The following is a 24,507-nucleotide window of genomic DNA, read 5'->3' on the forward strand; positions in this document are numbered from 1 at the left end:
TGCTTTCTAAAATTGCATTTATTTTATAATTACTGGGATATAATTAAAGCTAAGTGTGCATATATGTATTTATAGTATGTGTGTATATATATGCAGTTTTGCAAGTTGAGAAAAGCATGAGAACACATCTGTCAAGAGTAACACAATCTCTTTAAGAATTTTTTTCTCTAAGAATTTTCTCTATTGATAATTTTGCAGATTTAGGAATGTCTGTGTAGTAAGGAACAGTAGAATATTCTCAGTGCTGGCAGTTAAAGTTGTATATTTTTTTGAGAATTTACTATTATGAAATTAAGCACATTCGAGTGATTATCATTAAGGAAAACTTTATAATTTAATATGTCTGAATGTGACTGTTTTCACTAAACAAGAAGTAGATTCTTTAATTAGTTGGAAATGGTGAATAATATAAATTCTATTTTTTGTAAAATTTCAAAATAAAATTTAGTTTATCTAGGACTTCGATCAGTAAGGGTACATTAGTGCCAGGAACTGCTGGGCCTTAAAACAAGCATGGTAAAGAAAATCTTTGTGATACTGGTGGGAGTGGGGAACAGACTACTCTGTTCTATTTTGTGTTTGTGTGTCATGTGACTTTTTGATCCAATATAATACTTATTTTTAAAAAGGCTTGGGAACTCTGCATGTTGCTGTTATTTGATAAGCTGCCTGACTAGTTGGACGCGGGGGACACATTCACATCTATGGGCTTTGCACAGATGTCAGATGTCACCCACAATACACTAATTTTGGGCTGACAGTAGAAATGCCCTCTGTATCCAAAAGTGCCAGACTGAAAGTGCATTAATTTCATCGTACAGCTTTTGCTGTACTTAATACGCTTTTCTATGCTTTCTCACACTAAGCACCAGGATAATTAATTGTGGGAAAGATTAATCGAATGCTCTAGTCTCACTGTATCTGACTGCTGGCAGATATGAGTCAGGCAACTCGCTAAGCTTTTCTCCTAAGTTTCTGTTGGGGCAACGGGGCCTATATTGGTATGTAGATTTCCCAGTAAAGAACATTTGGAGCTGAAAAGCAAAAAGTTTGAAAGTTAGCTTTTTATAGAAAGCAATGATTTCAGTGCTGTCACTATCCTGACTGCTCGGAGAGCTTGTCACAGTCCCAAGCAACCATCAATGTAATGCAGCCTCCTCGAGGATCAGTCGCAGGATCCTGAAAACCTCTTGTTCCATCTTTATTATATTTCTGTTTGGGGGAAAAACAAAAAAAAAAGGCTTTTTGATTGGTTCAAGGCACATTCTATCCAGACTTTAAAAGCCAGTTTATTAGCTCTATTTTTACAAATGCCATCCTGCAAACATTTCATAAGTGTTGATGCTACCCCAGAATGCTTAAGGCTACATCAGCACTCGCAGAAATAAAGGTTTAGGATTAATCTTGAAGTTTTTATTAACCTCTACTAAGGCTGAATGTACTTTCTTTTTTTCAGAGGTAAAGTTTTCAAAATTGGATCATAAAACAGTAGTCTTAATCCTCCTGACATTTAATAAATGGCTTCAGAAAATGCTTAGTACCCAGCAAATGATTTAAAGTCTCTATGAAAACACAGTAGCAAAAGTATTAAATAAAGGGATAATAATCATGCCTACTACTAATCAGCCACTAAGTTTTATGGTTGAACTGAAATGCATGAGAGATGAAACTTTTTTATTCTCTCCATCCATATTTGTGCTTTATTGTTGTAAGAAAATAAGGGAAGTAAATTGGAAAAATATCTTTCTTGCAAAGGTCACGGTCAAAACTGCAAACTGTGGAAAAAATTTCAATACAATCAAGTTCTCAGATTAATCCTTTCATTTTCAGCCTTTTTTACTTTCCTAATCCCATCAGCGTTAGATCCTACAACTTCAGAAACTCAAGTGGAACGGGATTTACCGAGTTTAGTTCTCAAACTGTACAGACTTCAGAGCCATAGCGTGAATATTCCCCTGCCATAAAGTCTAACGAGTGCGTCGGTTTAAAGCACTTGTAAAATGTGTTTTAGCTGTCTGCTGGGGGTGGTTCTGTCCTCTGCCTTTTATGGGGCAATTCCTGGCTGCTTAACTGCGGCACACAAGTGTGCTTTCTCTCTGCTGGCTGCTTTCTGAGTATCGCCTGGCAATCTAAACCCAGCCTGTTTGCGCTCAGAGTTTGCATGCAGAATGTATACTGCTGCTGCTTCATGACACACACATACATACACAACAGCTAAAATTGGAATCAGTGTTTTTGTTTTTCAGGACAGCTTTTAGGTCAAATTATTGATAATGACAGACAGGTGCGCGTTTCTAACTTTATGAATTTTGTATTTGTTATGTATGGGAATCTGAATTGATTGATTTAAAAGGAAAGATCTGTTCCTCTGAAATCTCACGTGTTTCATGTTACACATTCACATTACATGAAGAAGAATTACTAGCAAGAAGAAATATTTGCAGCGGTGGGATCATACAGTGACCAGCCTTTGTCCTGGGGGAATACGAGTAATTTTCATATTTCTGGTACAACTGTGCTGCACAGGAGCAAAATAAAATGGGGCTGTGGTCCCACAAGGTGGCAAAGTCAGTCGTGGGTGTTAGCTCAGAATCTGTCCCTTTGCCTGGTTGGAGTTGGTCCCCGGGGAGAGCCTGAGCCAGGATCCGTTCTGCTCCCTCGGGAACGTTGGCTGGCTGTGGTCCTCCTCCCGCCATGTCCTCAGTGTCCTGGCAGAGCTGGCCTCTCCCTTTGTCACCCTCACGAGACTGGTGGCTCTGAGGAGGATGCATTTCCACCTCTCTATTTGTTTCACCATTTCAGCTTTCAGGAAGGTGGGGAGGAAGAAGCACAGCTCGGCCCTTTCTCCAGTGCATCTCAGTTTGAACAGCCGTGGCCAAGCCTGGTTTCTGTTGTCTGGGAATTACACTGCACGACATAAAAAAGTGCAGTGATTTATACATCAACAGTCGCTTTTCTTGCCATAACATTGCATTGTTCTTTTTCTGTAAATCTGTAATTACATGTCTTTGTCCTGCTCTGTGCTGCTTCACAACAAATATAATTCTTGCACAGCCTTTGTGAGCGAAAATAATCCCGCTCGATTAGCACAGATCATAAACTCACATTGTGTGGGAGCAAGTGGTTGTAAACGATGGATTCGAAATTTGGGGTGTTGCATCATTCTTTTCTCTAATTTAGTAAGCTCTCCCCCAGTACTACTGTGTGCTGATGGGCTTCTTTAGCCAAGCCAGAGGCTGGAGGTCACCATTGCCTACAGCTTTGTTCTGCTTGGGTCTTAATACTCTAATTTAAAGTTTCCAGAAAGGCTGCCTGTGAATAAGCTAGATTTACTACTTGTGCTGTTTAAATGTTAGCTCTTGGAGAAGGGTGTTCATTAAGCAGCAGTTGTTTCAGTCAGTTTTTCAGTCCGATTCTCCATTAAGGAAGATCTTTGGAAAAGACTGGCAGGCAGGAGAAAGAGGAAAGAAAGTCAGGCTTTTAGGTCTTGCATTCAAGTATGTTGTGTCATTGGCTGTAGTTCTAAAACGTGTGCTTCTTGGCCTTAATTGGAACAAATATATCTTAAGGAGAAAACAAAGAAACAAACAAACCTGCTGCAGCTTTTGTCCGTGTGAGAGCAAGGCTCCTCATGAGAACAAGGCTCCTCATTTTGTGGATTAATTGATACTATAAATAATTACAATGTATGTTTTTCTTTGGTGAAGAAGTGGTGGAGTTTGTCTGTTAGTTAATACAAGTAGGAAGGATACAGTATCAAGCTTAACCCCAAACAAAGTTTACTGCCAGTTTGTGTAAGAAGTCTTCATCTATACTAAAGCAAAAGCACACCCATGTTTCACTTGTAGCACAAGAAAGAAAAAAGGGCTAAAATAATGATGGTAATGGTAGAATTCATGAAAAGAAGAAATCAGTGTAGTCTAGCAGTCACACTGTTTTGGAAGAGTGTTTTATCAGGCATGGCCCTTGGGTCAGGTGGGTCTCTGTCCACCCCAGGTCTTTTAGTATGACCCTGGTGAGTGACTGGTGTTCCTTTGTGTTATACTAGTAACATCAGTCAACATTGTAATGTTGTTAACTCTTAAAGTCTAAGATGTTTCCTTTCCCACATGGCTGCTGCTCTGGGGAGGTTGAAAGATTATTCTTGTCATTCTCCCCTGTCCAAAATTAGCAAAATATGTGCAAGAGTAGTAGACATGTTACCAAAGCGGAAAAACAGGATTGTAGCCCATTAGACATTGTACTAGCTGCTGTATATAGCCAAATGTGGAAGAAACGGCAGTGCCTGCCAGAGACTTAAAACCTTCTAGAGTTCCCAGAACTGGGATTAAGACTATAAAACTCAATCCATCTGTAATTTCCAAGATTTAAATAAACATCTTGTTGATATTAAATTGAGTCAGACCCAAACTATTAAAATCTGGTTTGCTCAGTCTGTCATTTTGGTTTTGGAAACTGTGTGTTTGTTCCTTTCTGTCCATTGCAATTGCTACTTTTTTGGATGAGATTTTGTCAAGTGGCTCACATTTTGCCTTTTTCTTCTCTCTTTTTTCTTTTGTTCTGTTTTAGATTCCTTCCTGGACAAGGATTGGTACTATATCCACAGATAGGAGACAAACTGGATATTATATGCCCAAAGGTGGACTCTAAAACTGTTGGCCAGTATGAATATTATAAGGTCTACATGGTTGATAAAGACCAAGCAGACAGCTGTGCTATTAGAAAGGACAATACACCTCTACTCAACTGTGCCAAGCCAGATCAAGATGTTAAGTTTACCATCAAGTTTCAAGAGTTCAGTCCTAATCTCTGGGGCCTGGAATTTCAGAAGAACAAAGATTATTACGTCATATGTAAGTTCAAAATATCAGTTATTCATTCTTTTAAATGTAATTGTTTATTCTTTTGTATGTTGTCTTGTGCATTATATGGAAACTAAGAAGAATGTGAAAGGGTTTGTATTTTTTTCTCTGAAAATATTTCCTTGCCAGCATATTTTCAACATTATTCCTGACTTCCGTGGGGCCTTTGTCTCTTTTCTCCTTGGTTTGTGTAAACCAAATCAGATTGTACTTGTATGCCTGTAAAGGGCTTCTCCTTTTGCGCACAGTATTGTGTCCTCTATTCACATTGAAAGGTATGTGCAGCTAAACCATTGTGTGTCTCCTGCTTGCAGCTCTAGTGATGTGCCATGCCTTTGGCCTTGCCCTTGGTGGCCCTTGCACCAGGAGTAGGGTGCCCTGGCCATTCTGACCTGAGGCTGAGCTACGTGAGATGGCTGGCCATTGCTTCATGTGGTCAAGGGACTCCGGCAGTGATATTTTGGCCATTTTAGTGCCAGCTTTTGCTGTGTAATTTCCTCGCAAGGATTACTGTAGTTGAGCATACCCAGCTGCAATACATGCCCACTGTTTCCATACAGTAGCTAGGAGGGTTCTTGGGCAAAACCTAGACTAACATGATCTTGAGTTTCCTCCTTTTTCGTCATCCTGGGCTTCTCAAAAGAATGTATGTGACACTGACCTATATGCAACAATATAAACTTTGTGAGAGTTTTAATCTGATCGGGTATTTATGGCTGAAAGCAAGTCTGGAGGTAACCACTGTGCTTATGATGTGTAAAGTTAATGATGTGAATCAGGAGTTAGCATAAGCTGAGACCTCAGCTTAGTTTAGGTTTTGTCATTGTAATAATATGGCCTGCGGATCTCATTTAGCCTCACAGGGACTTTGGAAGTCTTGAGCAAGGATCACCAGTTAGTAGGAGATGGACAAATCCTGTGCATTGTCTTTTCTGCAGTTACAAGGGAGTTAGATACTGGTGTGTCTTATTTCTTGCACCTCCTTGAAATAGCAGGGCTGACAACTATTTCATATAATATGTACAATTCTAAATATTTCTTAATTTCTTAGTTAAAAATATTGGTAATTTTACAAGTGCTCTGAGAAAGTACTTTTAAAATGGAAATGAAAAATTGTGTAATATAAATGAGTGCTCACTTTCCAGTCAAATCCAGAATGGCACACACTGTGTCATTTTGTGTAAACCAGGCTGTATATCACAGAAACTTGAGTAAGAAATCACTGTATTAAAAATTAGATATATAAATTACTAAGTAACAGTTGTGGAAGATATAAAACATTTTTTTTTTTAGGTTGGACAAAGGATCATGTAATATAGGTGCTTTCGCTGTTTAGTCAGGGGGTACATAAAAGCCTGATCCCACTTACATAGCATTTAATTTTGACAAAGTTCCCACTGAAATCCAGTGATACTAAATGGGGTAAAAAGCTGCAAGATGAGATGCTGAGAGATAGTTTTCCATAACTCCAGTGAAAATGCATAGCATAAAAATGACCACGCTCACATGGTTAGCTTTAATGATGAAATATGTTCAGTATTTAGTGCTGCTTTTAAAAACATCCATAGCAGACTGGCTGTAGTGGAACAAATGGCACCGTTACAATTATTACCTGAAATTTATGAGCATAAATGGAGCTTTCTGATACCCTGTCAGTTCTGTCGTATCTATGTCATGGATTTACCCAGAGAATTATTAAATATGTCTCATTTTCATTAGTTTTGTACAATTATTTCATTATAGCAATAAGACACAATAGACGTCGTATTTCCTGGAAGATTACAGTATAGTTTGGTTGAAAGAACTTGCTCAGCCTTCAGCCTAATGCCTCAAAAATCACAGTGGCCTTTCAGTACTACTGGAGTGCCTTAGGATATTGCTTTCCCTGCTCATTCTGGCATAAACAAATGGCTAATTTATCACTATATTACTAGCATACTAACTGAGCTGCAGCAGGGATACCCACATATTTCAATAGGCTGAACAACAACAACAAAAAGATAATGAAACAAAACAAAACAAAATAAAAAACAACAAAACCCAACCCAAACCAAACCAACCAACAAACAAACAAAACACCACAAAAAACAGAACCAAAACCCACCAAACTGAAACCCCAACCATCCTGAAACTAAAACTCTTGCTCTTCTGTCATTCAGGCAGAAAACAATGAACTCAGTGATGTCTGTCTCAGAAACACTAAGAGGGGTAGAAAACTAGGCCAAGGCTCAGCTAGGACACCATTTTACAGAGATACTGGAGCTAGATAGGATTTTAACAGTTTGTGTTCAAAAGCTCATGACCTGAGACAGCCTTTGTCAGGCGCAAGTTCTGGTAGTCAGGATGTTTACTGTCGTTTTTATAAGTATTATAATACATCTTAATCATGTACACAAATCAGGCTGTAAATAGTTTGTGTACATCTTTATTCTCAGACCTGTAATTTAACATGTGTGCTTGGGCCCAAAAGGGGAATGCACTGAGTCTCCCACTGACTCTTTTCCCTTTTCTCCCCTTTCTTCCTCTTTCTGTTTGTTTGGAAGTTTTGTCTTGATTTGTTGGGGTTTGGGGGGGGAGGGGGGGAGTGCAATAAAATGAAGGCAATGATGCATTTTATGTGCCAGCTTTTGATTTTGAAATTTTTTAAGATCTTGTATTCCCTCGAATAAGGGGCATTAAAAAAACCTGATACAAGAGTTTACCGAGACCAGCATCTTTGCAGTGCTGGCTATGGCTGCATTTGCAGCCTAACCTCACTCTGTTTATGTTGGTAGGCGGTTGTCAGCCCTTTAAATGTTTTGTGCATTGTCATGTAGCTTTATCATCTTGCCATTACTTGAAAACATGGTTTGTTTTTCTAAGGTAATAGCATGTGGTTTGTGGAGCTGTATTAAACAGTAAAATCTCTATTCAGATTAGGGAGTTAGTCATTTTGGGATGAGGAGTTATGACACAGCATGAAGCAGCTTCCTGAAACCTGTGTACCTTTAGGGAAATGTGATTGTATAGGAATTCTTCAAGCCACAATTTTTATATCTTCCAGATGTATTCATGATAGGCATAGCAGAAGGCAATCTTTTCTACTCAGTACTTCCCTAGATCTAAGCAAATAAAATGCAACTTTTCTCATTACACAATTCACAATTTTTTAAAAAAGGGAAAATGTAGTCTGATTCATTTTTTCACATTTAGTGTTACTTTAATCCGAAAATAATCCATTTCTTGGCAAGATACTCCTCAATATGAGTATCAGGATTTGAACAGTTAATTCTGTGAACAGCAGTACTTGGAAAAATGATACTGAATGGTATTGTGAAAGTGAATAAATGTAACAGAATGTCCTTGCTTTTCTTTTCTTTGCTATCATCAATTTTTGGTTCCTGTGAAATTAATAGATTCTTTTTCCTACCGTTACCTGATTTCTTTTCAGCGGAACTGGAGAAGGTCAAATGTACTTGAGATCTCAGAAGTATTAATGTTCGATTACCCTAAAATATGCGACCATTTAGCTAGCATATCATAAGTCTCTAAGAAAATCCTTAATCAGATGCATGAAAGAAGATACATCATGCCCAACAACATAAATATCTGTGTGAAGGGCAAAGTTACACAGAAGAAGGGTGTGCAGATTTGCAACTGATGTTTGCATTAAAAAGTCTTTTTATGTCTTGGCGTGGTTAGGGAATGAAGTACGATTTTCTGCTCTTGTGGGTTGCTCAGAACAAGCAATGAGTGTCTTCTCAGTGCTAGGGGACTGATCTGCAAGTACTTGGGTCGTGGTGTAATTGTGTCACTGTCTCTCTCAAATGCAGCATTGCTTGTATGGGAGTGAGACGTATAAGTGCAGTACAATCATACATAATATGCCAAAGATGTTTACTTTCCGTGAACAGCAGTTGTCCTGAGGAACCCTTCCCAACAAAGTTGGCCTTTAGTCAGAGTGTGCACTGTGGCACCCTGGGTTTGCAGAGGGAGCTCCTTGAGGAAGCTGTGCCAGGGGGAAGGGAGCAGTGCGGCCTGCCTTCCAGCCGCCAGCACGCTCCATAGATAGTTTGGCCAAGCACGCACATGCACTTCATCTCTTTTTTTGCATAAACAAAAATGAAGATTATAGGCTGGCGTCATCAGCATTAAAAAATAAGTGACCTGCAATGAGGTCTTCACCTGTCTGAAATTTTTAAAGGAATGTCTTGAGACTTGGGAAGAGTCTACAGAATGGTCTTAGAAAGGCTTCCTCTAAAATGCTTGCTCTGCCTGCAGCCTAATTAATCAAGCTTGCCAAGCTAATGATGCTCATTGGCTTTGACATTGGCAAAATGAAATATGCAGCTTTCCTTAAATGTTGAGGGGTTTTTTTTTCAATTTTTTTAAGTGACCCACTTACATAATTGGCCACTGGCTTCAATTAAAAAAACATACGTATATATTTGATCCCTGACTGATGTAAAGGTTTATACTGGCTAGTAGCACTACATTTTGGATAACTGCTTTAATAGTACTGTGGCTTTTGAAATCAAAACAGTCGTTCTGAAACTTTAGCATTAGCTGGGTTTGAAAAAAATCACAAGGCTTTTATGTTTTCACTTTGTCATCCTGTTACAATTAAAGGGCAATAACTGTCTGAGGAAGAACACATTAAAGGACAATATAGATTGTGCCCTGAAATACAGCCCAGCTGGGAAGAATAAATCTCTTTGCATGGCCAAATAGATTTACATTAAAATGTTATTTTAGTATTCGGACCAAACAGTGTAAGTGCTGGCTAATCTGGCTGGCTGGGCATTCTGACACTTCTCTGAGGCAGATTTCAGTCTTGCAGCTCCCTGCAACCCCCTAAACACCTAGGGAGAGATACCTGAAAGGAAACAGTAGGTTTTCCTTTGTTTGGAGATTGATTCGGAACTAGCCCAAACCTGGACAAAAGCTGTATCAGAATTTCAATTCCATTTATTTTGCAACAAATACATTTTCCATGCTTTTTGTTCCTGTGGTCCAGGAATCTATTGTTATTTAATTTTTGGTGGTAATGATCTTAATGAAAGCTTATGTGATGATAGCCACCCTGATCCCAGCTGTACAAAGATACTTTTTTTCCTTGCCTTTCTCCTTCTCCTTCCTCAGAAAATTAGATAAATTATTTCTTCTTAGTGTAAAATGATATCCAGAGGTCAGTCTTTGACTTTGCTGAGAGTCTTTTAAGGGACATATCAGCAATAGCACTTAGCTCTTGTTGAATTAAATATAAATACCACTCATACAAATATGATTGGACAAAAAAAAAAAAAAAATCACTGTGCAGCTTCAGGTTTCCAACAAAGTCTAAGACCTACAGGATTAATGGAGTCATAGTCCTTTGGGGTTTTGTCCCAGACCACACAGGTCTTGTAAGAGAATAAGGCTGTTTCAGATTGATGGACTTTGTTCATATTCAGTGCCATTACCTAGGCAATACCGGCCGTTTATCTCCTTTAAAGTAGACAGAGATAGTTCAGCAGGAAATCTGTTATTATTTCTCTATTCCTAAGGGAAGGAAATGAAAGATCAGAATGCTTGGTTTGTTAATTGATGGCATCTTGTGAAAAAATACATTTATCCTCCCCCACACACCTCAAGTATTCCAAATAGATAGGAAATCAGATGAAAATGAAGAATAATTATTCAGACTGGAAGAAAGAATTGTTCAGGAAATACTCGTGAATTAAACAGGTTTTAAAATTTCATACGAAGCTGTTTAATATTTTTAGTCAGTATTTATTTTTCTCATTTTTTTAGTTCCTCATAAACAATTTATAAATACTGGAAATGCAGTATTTACAAAAAAAAATGAACAATATTCTCACTTAGAAGTGTTTATATTATACATACCCACAATAAGGGACACTTGAAAGTGCTTTGCAAAAAACAAACCCTGATTTCTACAGGTTGTATATATTCTCATATTTACATATACATCCTTAATAAGACTACATGCAGAAGAGGGATGGGTTGAGTGTGGAGGATATGAGTAACTGTTTAAATCAAAGGGGTGTGCATTGGGAAGGCATGCCATGCTATGAGGAAAGTTTCTGTCTAAACTGACATTTGTAAGTGCAGTAGCATACTGAAAAACATTTAACTTTCATTTTGTACCTCAGTTTGGTGATGGGCATTTATCTCATCAAGTTGGGATGATCAGTCTTGATTTTATAGTTACTTGTATTATATCTGCTACATATTACAATATTTTAAGTCCTAACATAAAAGACCAGGAACTGTATAAGCATTTATAAAGGCTTTAATGAAATTGATTTAAAATACTTGAAATTGTAGGCCTCATTAAAATCTTTATGTAGCTGGATTGGAGAGAAATGTACTTTTGTCTGAGAACTGCATTAGCTTAAATACAGGGTTGAAATGGTTGAAAAACAAGGTTAAATGTGTCTTTGGCTTTCTTTCCTGACTTCAGTCAATCCTAGAAACTTTGGAGGAAGAATATTTCAGGATTTATTTCTGATAAATCAGACTATAAAACTAAGCCCTAACGGGCAGTCTTCCAGTTGCTTTTTTTCAGTTCCAAGGAAATCATGCAAATATTTCTGTGAGTAAAAGCAGGATTAGGCTTAAGGTAGTCTTAGCAGTTCTGGTAGAAGAGTCCGTATTAAGCTGATAAGGCTGGCTTCAAAAAACATGTTCGGATCTTTGTTAGCATGATTTATCTGTTTTCTGTTCGGTAGATGAAGACAGCAAAAATAACTAAACCGCAGCAGCAGACTTGTCCTTATGTGCTCACTGAGCTGCTGTGAGAGAAACAGAAGTCTGAATCCAAATCCTGCAGGGGACACCGAGACGGATTTGTTTTTCAAGTACTTCACACGAGCGCGTAAATGCACCAGACCACAATAGTACAGTTGATTGCAGAACACCGAATGTTTGAGTTTGGATGACACCTCTGGAGATGGTCTAGTCCCCTGCTCAAGCAGCTCAACTGCAGTGAGTTGCCCAGGACCACGTCCAGCTGCGTTTTGAATTATCTCCAGGGATGGAGACACCACAGCCTGCCTGGACAACCTGTTCCGGTGCTCAGTCACCCTCACATTTGAGAGGTTTTCTCAGCTTTAAACAGCATTCCCTCTGTTTCAGTTTGTGCCTGTTGCTTCTTGTCCTATCACTGGGCACCACTGAGAATAGTCCAGCTCTTTCTCCTTACCTGCACCCCCCATGCCAGGTGTTTATACACATCAATAAGGTCCCCCTGAACATTCTCTTTCCAGGTCTGCAGCCACTTCTCTTATACAGATCCTTCAGTTCCTTCATCATCTAGACCATGAGCATTTACTGGACTTGCTGCTGTAGGTCCACATCTGTCTTGTACTGTGGAGCCTGTGACTGCACCCAGCACTCCAGATGTGGCCCCACCAGTGCTGAGTAGAGGGGAAGGATCACCTCCCTCTATCTACTGGCAGTGCTCAGCTATATGCAGTCCAGGAGACTGGTGGCCGCCTTTGCTGCAAGGGCATATTGCTGGCTTGTGGTCATCTTGGTGTCCACCAGGACCCCGGTGCCGTTTCTGTAAAGTTGCTTTCCAGGTGTTTGGCCCCAGCCTGTGCGGAAACTTGATTTGGATTTGGTAGCAGAATCAAGACATTAAATAAATAATTTATGTTGTAAAAGAAAATAACTTCATAATGTTACACTATTAAAACAATAGTGAAATATTAAAAACTGTATGAATACCATTATTAAATGTATCAGTCCTCCTGTCTAGTTATGACTTCGCAAATTTTCTGACACTGGAAGTTTAACATATGTGTCCTGTTGGAGTTTCTTAAAATGAACAGAGAAGTGCCTATGTGATAATTTCTAAGAAGCTAAACCTCTTAATTTCTTATGGTGAGTATTTGAACTAGAGGTCCTGTAGCAACTTTGAAATTCAGATTGCTTTATTTCAGCAACATTCCCTCACTAAGTTCTACTCCGTGGGTATTTGAAAGTTCTAAACACAAACATAAACATGCTGCAATCAAAATAGTGCTTAACTTCTGATCATCTTTGCCAAGTGCACAGTCATCCAATAGTATCATAATTGATCTCGGTATTAAGGTGCCAAACTCTGTGTTGCTGAAGGATAGTTAGATGATGTAAATAGCTTTTTGTGTTTTGCAATAAAGCACACTTTTGTTGTGCCTGATGTAAAAGCAGGAGATGAAGGTATTCCTTTATTGAAGCAAACATGTGGAAAATTGCTCTAGATTGTTATAGTACAGAGCATCTCCCCTGAAAGGAATGAGGTTCATCCATAGGGCAAACTCTGACTGTGGCACTTTATTGGGGTTACTCTTGGACTCTGTGTGGTCAAAGCAAATAACGTCATGTCCATCTAAACTGTTATAACCATGAGACTGGCACATTTTCTCATCCACAGTGTTATATTCTAAACTGTCACTAGCCATTAACTCAGTCACTGGTGAAGTCCTACCACCGAGAGGTGAACTCTGCCTCAAAATGATGTTTTCCACTTCAGTGCTACTCGTATAGCAATTACTGGGTCATTAATATCATTGCATGCAATTAGTGACAGTAGAATGAGCAAGAGGTTTGTTATTTATTTAATATGAACTTTCCCTATAACCCTTTCATATCCAAGTGTTTCAGACAGAAACCAGAGAGATTTTCAAGGCAGATGAACATCCTTGAAGAGTGATGTTGAGTTTGTATGATACAGAAAATAGGTCCTCATTTAATGTTAAAGCTGCTGCTTTTGTTTCCAGCAAGACTGCTTATCATTAGCAACAATCAGTGTAACCTGAATGCTAACTAATTGCATTAGTTCTGTTCAGCTGAACTGTTAAGCAAAGCTTGCTGTGGTAGTGGGGAAATGTTTCTCCCTATCCATGAGGCTTTTGCCAGTAGTGTGCCGGGAGAAAGGATGAACTTACATAAAATACTTGTTTGTGGTTGGTCAAGTTAACTAGCTAGTAATCTGTTTGAGATGCATACTTTCTGATGTACGCTGAATACATCATAATTAGTGGGCTTACATCTGCCACAGTTACTTCAGCACTCACAAATGTATAATTTGTTTATGTAAACTAGAAGCAACCATGTGTGCAGTAGATCATTATCTGACAACATTTCTCAGCTTATGTGAAATATAGAACTGAAATACTTTTACAAATGCTGAACTGTAATGAAAGACTTAAATTGTCATTCTTAGTGATACAGTATTGAGATGTTTTTATTTTTCTTTTAATATATAATCTCTAAATCATTCCAAGAGAATTTTGAAAAAGGACACTTGACAGCAGTGAAGCAAGTAGGATTTTGTTGTGGGTGGGTGGATGTTGTGACCTTCTGTAATAGATAATAATTCAGCAAATATTTGCTGTTTTGTACACTTCAACTGTGGTATTCCTTAACCTAGAGATAAAGCGGTGCTGTTTTTAAAGTGAAAGGCAGCAGAAACCAGTCAGAGCTCACAGCGTTTTGGTAATTTTCCAACTCTGTCTTACTCGCTGTCTCTTTTTCCCTTTATGGAAAGACTTTGTTGACATAAAGGAGTTATTTATTTATTTATTTATTTTACACCACCTGTATTCCTGCTGTATGATGCCATGCTTCCCTGGAATTAATAGAATAATTCTGAATGTAGGAAACTTTACAAGAACTCGCTCCGTATTTTGTGCTTGGGCAGTCCTCAGTTGGATGCCATGAGATGCAGGGAGGAAAGTCTGTGGATTTCCAGAGGTGTGCTTGGAATTAAAACATTGGTATATACCGAGGTATATTACAGTACAGAGCTGATTTGCTCTGTCTTGCTCGTGTCCTCTGCATTGCACACCCCCAAAAAAATTGAAACAGTAGTAAAATCTGTCCCTCTCTTAAGATATGAATACAAGTGAAGACTTTTATGGGGAATTATATAAAGGACCCTATACCATGAGTCCCATCTAAGTACTACAAGTCATGCCATTCGTATTTGGGCAAGATACGTTTTACAGCAGTGGTTAGAAAAGTGAATCACAAAATCTCCCCGCAGAGCCTTTGTCTTCTTCCAGGCAAGAAGAGGCCTGTTTTTTATTTTACTTCATTTTGTTCTGATTTCAGCTTGGCTGGGGAAGGCATTGCTGCCTACTTGCTGTGCAGAATATAATTTGCGGATCCTGTTTAGATATAAATCCTGAGACATACAACATAGGACTTAATTTAAAAACCAACAAGGATGAGAAGTGGAGAAGAAAAAGGGATATTTCTGGTCCTTTCCTTGACACAGAAGTTTTGCCTCATATGTGGAGAGAGGGGAAAAAAAGACTGGCTTCAAGAGTATTTATAAACACTCCGTAAACTTCAGTTTAAGAAAAAAAATCTATCTCAATTTGAAGAAATGTATGGAATAAGATCAAGAGAATGAGAGTTCATAAATGTTATTTACATGGAGAAATTCCCCAAATTCTGCTGCCACCTTGACTTTGCAAGTAGGACAAATATAAACCCAAACCTGTTAGAAAAATGCAAAATTATTGGTAAATGTTTTTTACACATTTTTCATTGCCGTCTCAGTCTCCTATATTGTATTAATTGGGCAAATTAAGCGGGTTTTTAATCTTTTTTTATTTAAGATCCTTTCTTTGCCTCACTGGAAAAGTTAGGAGGTGGTTTCGCTGTTCAAGCACAAATTATTAAACAGAGGAGGTCTCCAGTCTGTAGACAGAAACCCAGACGGTACATTGACAGATTCTTAATGCATTGAAATTTTGAGATCCAGGTTTGGGGCCACTGCCAGTTACATTTCAGAAGACAATTTAATTGTTTTAAAAAGTGAAGGTTTCAGTGTCAGTTTCATTTTTTGTCACCACAAGCAAGGGTAAACCGTTAGTTGCTACTAGTTGAAATTGCTATATTTATCTTCTCTCTAAACCGTCTGCAGCTCACCCAACATAGGGTTTGCCAAGCTACCTGTTCTTTCATGAGTGGCTTGAATAATTTTTTTGGGTTGTTTCAGATCTCCATGCAGATCTGGCATTGCTACTAAGTGGGAAAGGGAAAAAAAAAAAGAGCAGAAAAAAAAGGAATTTAATTTCATTTAATTAAAACACTCTTTCTATTACCTCAGCTCCCTTGTTCTTCACCCCTGGCTGGTCTAGAAACAACCTCCATGTTGTGATCTTGTGATTTGTGGTTTCTCAGTGTGTGATTTTTGGTGTTCTTAAACCTGCCCCATAAATTTAGATAATTTATGGGAAAGAATAATTATTTATTTGATGCTTTACTAAGAGAGTCATTAAAAGGACCAAAAGCAGATGAAAGCAGTCAGAGCACAAACACATGATGCCTGGCCAAAACAGTGTTCTATTACTTAATAAAATAAAAAACCCTCAAAAGCTTTACATGGGCTTAGTAATCCTGCAAGTGCATATGAGATCAAGTGCAGCTTTGCTTTAAGAATAACTTCTTACTACTGTTGGATCTAAAGCTTTTGTGGATTTCTGCTGCTGTTCAGGCTTTTCCATTCCATTTCTAAGCACAGCTGGGGAAAAGTGGAGGTGGGTAGGGTTATTTGGTTTTATTTAGCTCTAGTTTTGAGAAATGTATTTTATGATGCTGAACTCAAGCAGTATATAAGAAAAAAAATGTGAAAATCACTACTATTGGACAATGCTGAGCTACCCCAAAGAAACCTGTAATTCTTATTTTTCTGTTAACAGATGCACACCAGCAGCAATTAATTCCTGATAACACCATCAATTATTTGTCCTTGATATGTTACCAAATGGCTTGTGTCATCCAGCACACTAAGGGGGGACAAAACCAATTTTGCCCTGACCCATCAGTTGACATCACTCATTCATTCTTATAGTCTGTGGTTTAATGTCCATTTAGTTTTCACAGGAAAATTAAGCATGACGATCATAATTTCTCTCTTCAGGCATGTAGTCCATCTCGTATTCAAACTCTAGAAATAAATATATTATAAAGTTGTGCCGATTCAAAGGATGTGACATTTAATTTGCAAGTAGGTAATGTTTTTCATCATCCTAAAACATAAAAGTATGGGTAATAATTGTGGCAGAATTAAGAGGCTGAGATTTTGGTCTGCCTATGTTTTCTTTTAAGTAATTGTGATGGCATTTTTTCATTTTGTAAGTGAAGGAAGTTGAATTTTTGTGACTGTGCCTTCATTTCTAATCTCTTTGTGAATGGAAAGCTATACACAGGCACAAATCCAGCAGCTTAATTCTCCATCTGATTAGAGCAATGTTACCAACCTGATAGGTTGAAAACAGCCAAGATCCATGCAGTGGCTTAGCCTCCTGGGAGGCAGAGTAATAACAATCAAATGAAGACATATTAAAATGTAATATTACTTCCTCTCCACGGGGACTGTATAAGAATCATAGCCAGGAACTATTCTCATCAGCTGATTCTGCTTCGCTCAGATTCCCTGCCTCTGCATTTATGACTAATGCATTCTGTACAATAAACAACACTTGTGAAGTTGGTTTTTTGTTTGTTTGTTTTGTTGTTTTTTGGTTGTTTTGTTTTGTTTTTTTGTTTGTTTGGTTTATAATTTCTATATTTCAAACAGGGGAAGGCAGAGCCAAAATGAAATTCTTTGGTCTGAGTAATTTCATTTCCTCTTGTGTAAGGGATATGACATGTTACGGCAGTGTTTTACAAAACTGAAAATGTGTATTAATTTCTCCAAAGTAAGTACATATCAGCAGACTCTTAACTGTAATTTCATAAGAAGTTGTGCTTTTTTTCCTGAAGGTTGAAAACCCAAACTTATATTCCTTATAAAATGGCAGCTGCTGATGTATTCAAGGAATGCAGACATGCAGTGCTTATACAGAGCTCAAACATAATTTTTGGCTGACTGCTGTAAACGTTGTCTATAAATTATTATGATCTTGTTAGAAAGTCCTAAAATTACCAGGGATTTTAGGGCAATTATATGTGTTTATTTGTAGGTGTGGATAAACTGTTGACTGAATAATTTAGTGCATTTTTGACTGTAATTATCAGTTTTGCAATTGACACCAGTAGAACAGGACAGGTCTCAGAAAATCAGAGGTACCTATCCATCAAAAAATTTAAAAATATTTTGCTACCTGTCTAGCAACATTGTTCTTTCTTTTCATTTCCTGTGTGTTGCTGTATTAATACAAAGTGAAGTGTGGGATCCTGAGAACATTTAATACTCATGAGAAACTTTATATTAATCATTAATTATGTTTATTAATGTTAATATATAAGTAGTATCTAGTCTTCTTAGCACAGGCACATGCATAGTAGTTCATGTGTGAGTAATTGCCTCTAAGATATATTCATATTTAGAGCTAAATATTATTTTAAAAGTATATAAGAATAAAATGAATGGAAGGTCTAAATTTCGGTCATAGAAACACACTAGAGAGTAGCATTTCCATTTTAGATGCAAAGAATCTGTGTTACATTTCTGTGATTATACCCAAAATTCTTTGTCGCAGACACTTTTTGTTTTTGAAATATCCTTTCAGTGTGAGCGGAGCTCCAGGTACAGGGTCATGTTCCTGCAGAAATGTGAGTGCGGTGGAGTAACTTGTACGATAATGAGTGTAATTTTCATTCGAAGATCAGTATAGAAGGGCAGCGGCAAGTGGTTGAGGAATATTTTGTACTCCCTTGTTTGACTTCTGCAAGTAGACTGTCAAGGGGCATTAGCAGTATGAAACTGTGTTTTCTCTGATGTCGAAGATTACTTCTTTTTCTTCATGCAGCTTTTCAAAGCTTGAAACGATATGTGTTTAAAACTACCCACTTTCTTCCTGGTACACCAGGGATATGTGAGGTTATATTTCGATAGTCTTAATGAATTTTGAAAAATAATTTCCTCCAGTGGCCTTGGGTAATTGTCGGTTTAATTACAGGGAGAAGCTGAGATGGAAACTTTGCTTTGTCACTGAAATGCTCCTCTTTGAAAATTCCCCATTCCTGGGGATGTAGCAGTCTCTACTCTGAGCTATAACGTAGGCTTTCCAAAATCCCCTTGAAGAACTGTGGAAAAAGTGAATACTTCTGCAAATTCATTCATCTGACATCAAAGCTATGAAAGCATTCTTTTAGCAAGCGAGTGAGGCAGATTGCGCTCGCGTAGGCATACAACCAGACTCATTGTACATTTGGGCTTCCCCGTTTGGAAACTGTGTTTGAAGTAATTTTGCATTCTTTTTGCCGTCTTACTTTCTTATTCTGTACTGAGGTCAGACTGCATCCTCTGCATCTTATTGAGGTCTCCTGCTCTGTGGGTTAAATGGATAGGCCTTTAAAGAATAAAAAAAGCATTGATGTTCAGAAGCAGCAGCACTCTAGTCAATTAAAATCAAGTAGAAGGTGTTTAAGGAGATGTGAGCACCCATTGCCTCAGTTAAAAAGCAGAAACCACAAGACAAAGTCAGTGTTTGTTAGTTGTACTTTCAGTTGATGCTCAGCTTTGGTATTTCTATTTACTGCTTTTTTTTTCCCTTGTCCTTGTGCTGGTACATTGGCAAATAGGTCATAAAAAACACTTTCAGCAAAGACACATTTGATTTATGTCCAGAACTTGTTCTTAGTATTGATTTTTTTTCCCTCTGGAAAGAAAAAAAAAAAATCCTAAAGAAAACAAACCTATATGTCTCCATTATTTTCAGAGCCTGGCAATGCAGTGGCACATTTCAGATCAGCTTTTATCTTAAATTACTCATTCTGCTCTTTTATATTTTAAAAAGTCTTTTTTTGCAAGTTGAGAAAAAAAAAAAATAGTAGTTGCACGAATGGCCATTGTCATGTTTTTACAGGGGGAGGGAACAAGAGGAGGATCTGGGAGGGACCACATATGAGGAGAAGGGAATTTTAGGAAAAGAAAGCACAATTTGGGAAGTTTGTAGGGTGGCTGTAATTCGAGTTAGTCACAAAAGAGGCAGAAGTGGAACAAAAACAAGAAGCAGATCAAAGGCTAGGAAGCAGGGTTCAAAAGTATGGGGTTTATATCTTTACAGCTAGAGAGAAGATTAGAGCAAGAAAAATACTGCCATGGGGCTAGGAAGACATTGTGAAGGAAAAAGGAAATATACATCGGCTGCATTTGAAAGAAAATCCCCAAAGAAGGTGAAAGAGAAGGAGCGAGAATTAAAAACAAAGGTCCGAACAGTGTGACGTCCTGGTTGAATTAGATCCCAAGCTGAAAGGAGAGGGGCAGATGCAGGAAAGTGCTGCTTAAGCAGTTCTCCATGGCCATGACAAGCAGCGAGCTCCGTTATCTCCTATTTTCTATTTGTTTTCTCCAGCTGGTGGCCTGGTGCATGTACATACACCCGCTCGCACCTGTATTTTGGCCCTTAGATAAACAGCTCCAAGAAATGATGATCAAATTTGTACCCCCAGGACAACCGGGGTGGGAAGACCCCCGATGCATTCCCGAAATAGCAAAGGTGGACATGCCTGCTTTGCCACCATGGCCAGTGCCCAGTGTGGTGCTGGGTGACAGTGATGCCCAGGGCTGAGGAGCTGCCGAATGGTTTTCCAGCAGCTGTTGGGGGTTTGCAAGCAACAGCTGGCTCGGGTTAAAACAGCAATGCACCCCTAGACCATGACTCAACGTTTTGGATTCTCCAAGGGAGTTGTACTTTGTGCTCAAATCGCGTGGCAGTGTCGGCTTGCAATGGGGTTGTGTGGTTCCAGGCAGCGCCTAGATAAGCGAGAACAATATAAACGCAGCCTTTTGTTTGTACGAGCTAAAAGGTTTCCGTGAGAATAGAGCGTATTCCCCCCCGCCACCCGCCCCCGTGGAGGCTCCTCAATGCTGAGAAAAGTGAGATTGTACTTTAAAATATTAAATGGTTTTCCAATCAGTGCAGAATCTCAGCTTTCACCTGGGTCTTTTGTACGCGTTCACTTCTTCCAGCAGGAGATTTGTAATAGAGGAAGCAGGTGTAATGTGGTGATTATAAAGATATTGTTGGGGAAAAGAAAAAAAAAAGGTGAATTTTCAGTGCTTTGCTCCTCTGAGCCTGCCAAGGCTTCCTTTTCAGCTGACTCCATCACCTTTTAGCTAGGTGTTGTGTTTTCGTCCAAGTCACTCAGTCAATTATGCATAGAAAAAAAGGTTGCTGGGGAAATTTGAAACCTCGATAACACATTCCTCCATTTGTATATATTATATGGATTACCAGTGTATTCATTCCTTTGGCTTTCAACATTTCACAACTTTCCATAGGTCAGCCCAAGCAACAAGGACAGGTCCTGGTAGATTGAAAGATTTCTGCTTTCAGACATTCATATTCACATCACTTTGCCTGTTGATTTCCTGATTTTTATTTATTTTTATTTATTTATTTTTCTTTTATTTTTAATCAGCAACATCAAATGGGTCTTTGGAGGGCCTGGATAACCAGGAGGGAGGGGTGTGCCAGACAAAAACCATGAAGATCCTCATGAAAGTTGGACAAGGTAAAGACCATCTGCTGTTTCATGAAATCACTTTGATCAGTCTAAGTGTCTTTTTAGTTTCCAGGCTTCTTTTAGCAGTCTAGAGCAGAGAGTTGACTGGATCTAGTGTAGTCATTCCTCCCTTATAGTCTAAAAGCAAAGCCTATTTTCTCTTCTTCAGCTACCGACAGGTTTCTACAGCAGGAGGGTTAGTTGTAACAAGATCTATTCATTGGAGAGATCCCTGGAAGGAAAGGCCACCTGGGAGTAGTGTGTTTCAGTCATTTTTTTTTTTAATTTTTTATTTTAAAAACAAAAGCCACAACTCTACTGTTCAAAATTATTTAAAATACATGAAAGGAGGGAAGCTAATATTCCTATAGTTTGCTTGTTATGAATTCTGATTACAGTGAGGTTTTTGTTCATTGTCTCTTTTCGCATATAGATAACCTATTGTGCAGGAAGAAAGAATTATTCTTCTAAGTAGAAGTTGGTTTAGTAGTCAATCAGCTTCCTCAGTTAAACTGAAATGTCATCTGCAAAGCTTTTCTTGCCAATTACAGGAGTCCCTATAGTTTCTGCAGATGGCCTCACAATTTAAACCTCTGAAATAACTAATATAACCATTTTGCTTTAAAAGGAAAATTACATACTTATGTCTCCCAGACCTTTGCATAAAGATTCTTCTGTTCAAAGCCATTCATGTCTCACGAGGTACCTAGAGCCAGCTCACGAGGCTCCTTCATACCATCAAGCGCCGAAGCTGCATGACTCGTCTTTCTCTTCCCCAGATCCCAACTCAGCAGGGCTGCCCCGGCACACGGATCCCACCAGGCGCCCCGAGCAGGAAGCTGGCACCAACGGGAAGAGTTCCACCACCAGCCCTTTCGTGAAGGACCACTCAGGTAGGTGTGGTGCTGCTCGCCCCTGGGACAGGGCTCTGGTGGAGTCTCCTCCTTTGTCCCCAAACGCATTTTATTTTACCATTAAACTGCCAGAAGAACGAATGTTTTCGAATGGAGATGAAGCAAAAGCCAGTTCTGATGCTCCAGTGGATAGAGACTGGGAGCTGCAAGTTTTGGCAACAGCTGCTCTCTCCCCTCTTACACTCTGCAGTAGAAGTTAATTGCATCTTGTGAGAATATCACTCATTTACAGGAAAGTTTTTGGATAGGACATTCGCTAAGCAGCTTTACGATGGTAAATGCTGCCTTACATTTAGTACTCTGGCAGATGAACGAGTCTTTCTGTCTTTCTCTTCCCGTATAACACATTACCAAGTAGTTCTTGACAGCCATTTATAAAGTTTATTTCAAATCATCTATAATTAATGTCCTGATCTTCTAACTGACCATATAAAGTCTACACATGAATGGTTGGTCTTTCACTAAATTTAAAGTTGTTGTTCTTTTTTGTTGTTTTTTAAATATCCAAACATGATAAATAGCTGGTTCCAAAAAAATATCTTGAGGGTATATTTCAGCCATCAGGTGAACAAAGAATAAAACCAACTGTTAAGACCCAAGGTCTCTAGAAAAAAAATACAGTGAATGCTGGAAAGCAGAACTTGCTGACATTTGATTCTAGGGTTCCTGAAAATGGCTGCAAGTTTTCCTTGCTAGCTTTGTCATTAGTTACTGGACTAATTAATCTTTGACATGGCAGTCGCTGGGCAGGCTTTAGCCATCTCCTGTGGAGGTTCCAGTAGGAAAAGTTCAGTTATGTGGATGAAGCGTCCGCAGCATTCTTCCTTCTACGTTTGAGCGAGCATCAAGAAAGAGAAGTCGGTTCAAATTTTCAAGTGAGAAAGTATCAAACGAGTGCTTATTTAATTTTCTAATTTCCGTGACATATAACTTGACAGTGGGATGGCACCAAATATTCAACATGCTGTTCAGCCCATGAGCTTTTCCTGAATGCCAAATACATTGTGTTGTTTAATTTTTAGTAAACATAAGCTCATACGAACAGGTATATGCCATAGCCATTTTGCCTATCTCCCACACTGCCTCAAGCTCGTTCATTTCATGTGCAAGCAGAACAAGTCCACCTAAAGCGGCACTAAGAGGATGGATTAACTTGAATCGATATGCAAAAGATAAAATAGCAGAAGAACAGTGTGACACTGAACGGTACCAGTTGTCCTGAGAACTGTCATTTCCCTGTGCTATTTTCCCCTCACAGTCCTATCCCACCCCTCTCTGCTGCCCGGGGCTGGCCAGCATCTGTTAAAACATGCAGAGTGCATCAAAGGCTGCCTTGTCAGTGCCAGTCCTCACCGCTGATGGATGATGATGTATGAAACAGGGTGATTTGGGAGCAGCACAAAAGTGAGACCAACAGACACAAAGTCTTGTTTAATATTGATTGCTGACTTCGGCTGTTTGCATTTAGCTATCTAAAAGGGTAATTGGTTTGTCAAAGTTTAGCTGTCAGTTAATTCTTCCAGTCTTGCTTACTCTACACATTTTTAAGCAGCGTAAATGGGTGGCAGGATGGCAATAACTTTTGTCTGTTTTATTTCCGTTCTTTCCAGGGTCTAGCACAGATGGCAGTAAGGCTGGGCATTCCAGTATACTGGGTTCAGAGGTGGCCTTATTTGCAGGGATTGCATCAGGGTGCATCATTTTCATCGTCATCATCATCACTTTGGTGGTTCTTTTGTTGAAGTACCGGAGAAGACACAGGAAGCATTCCCCACAACACACGACAACTCTCTCACTTAGTACGTTAGCCACCCCAAAACGCAGTGGCAACAACAATGGTTCTGAGCCCAGTGACATTATCATTCCTCTCAGGACTGCAGACAGTGTCTTTTGCCCCCACTATGAAAAGGTCAGTGGCGACTATGGACATCCAGTGTACATAGTTCAAGAGATGCCTCCTCAGAGTCCGGCAAACATTTATTACAAGGTCTGAGAAACACACAACCAGCTCTGTGGTACCGTGGAGTCGTAGAGGAAACTCACTGGTCAAATGCTTTCTGTTGGGGTTTGTGATGACGCCTTGTGCACTGGCATTGACTCAAGCACGGGGGGGAGAAGGCGACAGCTCTTTCTCTGGGAGCCGACGCGAGCTGGACAGCTTACCTAGTCTGTAGAATTCCTATCTTGGTGAATGAGTATTCACGAAAAGCTGGAAGACTTTTACGTAGAAGATGCCCATTCTGATTGCTGTACTCTTGTTACATTCATCGTCCTCAAAGCCATGTGCTGTGGGC

At 39.0% G+C, this 24,507-nt stretch overlaps 1 protein-coding gene across 1 annotated transcript in view; it reads left to right on the forward strand.

The window, feature by feature from the left end:
- The window catches only part of EFNB2 (ephrin B2), a gene marked incomplete at its 3' end in the record, with an annotated part of 41,030 nt that extends 16,824 nt beyond the window's left edge, over positions 1 to 24,206 (forward strand). The window contains exons 2-5 of the mRNA XM_080363399.1: positions 4,570 to 4,853; positions 21,216 to 21,308; positions 22,079 to 22,192; positions 23,824 to 24,206. Of these exons, the coding sequence (XP_080219525.1) occupies positions 4,570 to 4,853; positions 21,216 to 21,308; positions 22,079 to 22,192; positions 23,824 to 24,206 (874 nt within the window). The remainder of the gene's footprint in view (positions 1 to 4,569; positions 4,854 to 21,215; positions 21,309 to 22,078; positions 22,193 to 23,823) is intronic.
- Positions 24,207 to 24,507: the final 301 nt, after the last annotated feature.

This window comes from Nesoenas mayeri, assembly GCF_963082525.1.
Source record: "Nesoenas mayeri genome assembly, chromosome: 1".
NCBI lineage: Eukaryota > Metazoa > Chordata > Aves > Columbiformes > Columbidae > Nesoenas > Nesoenas mayeri.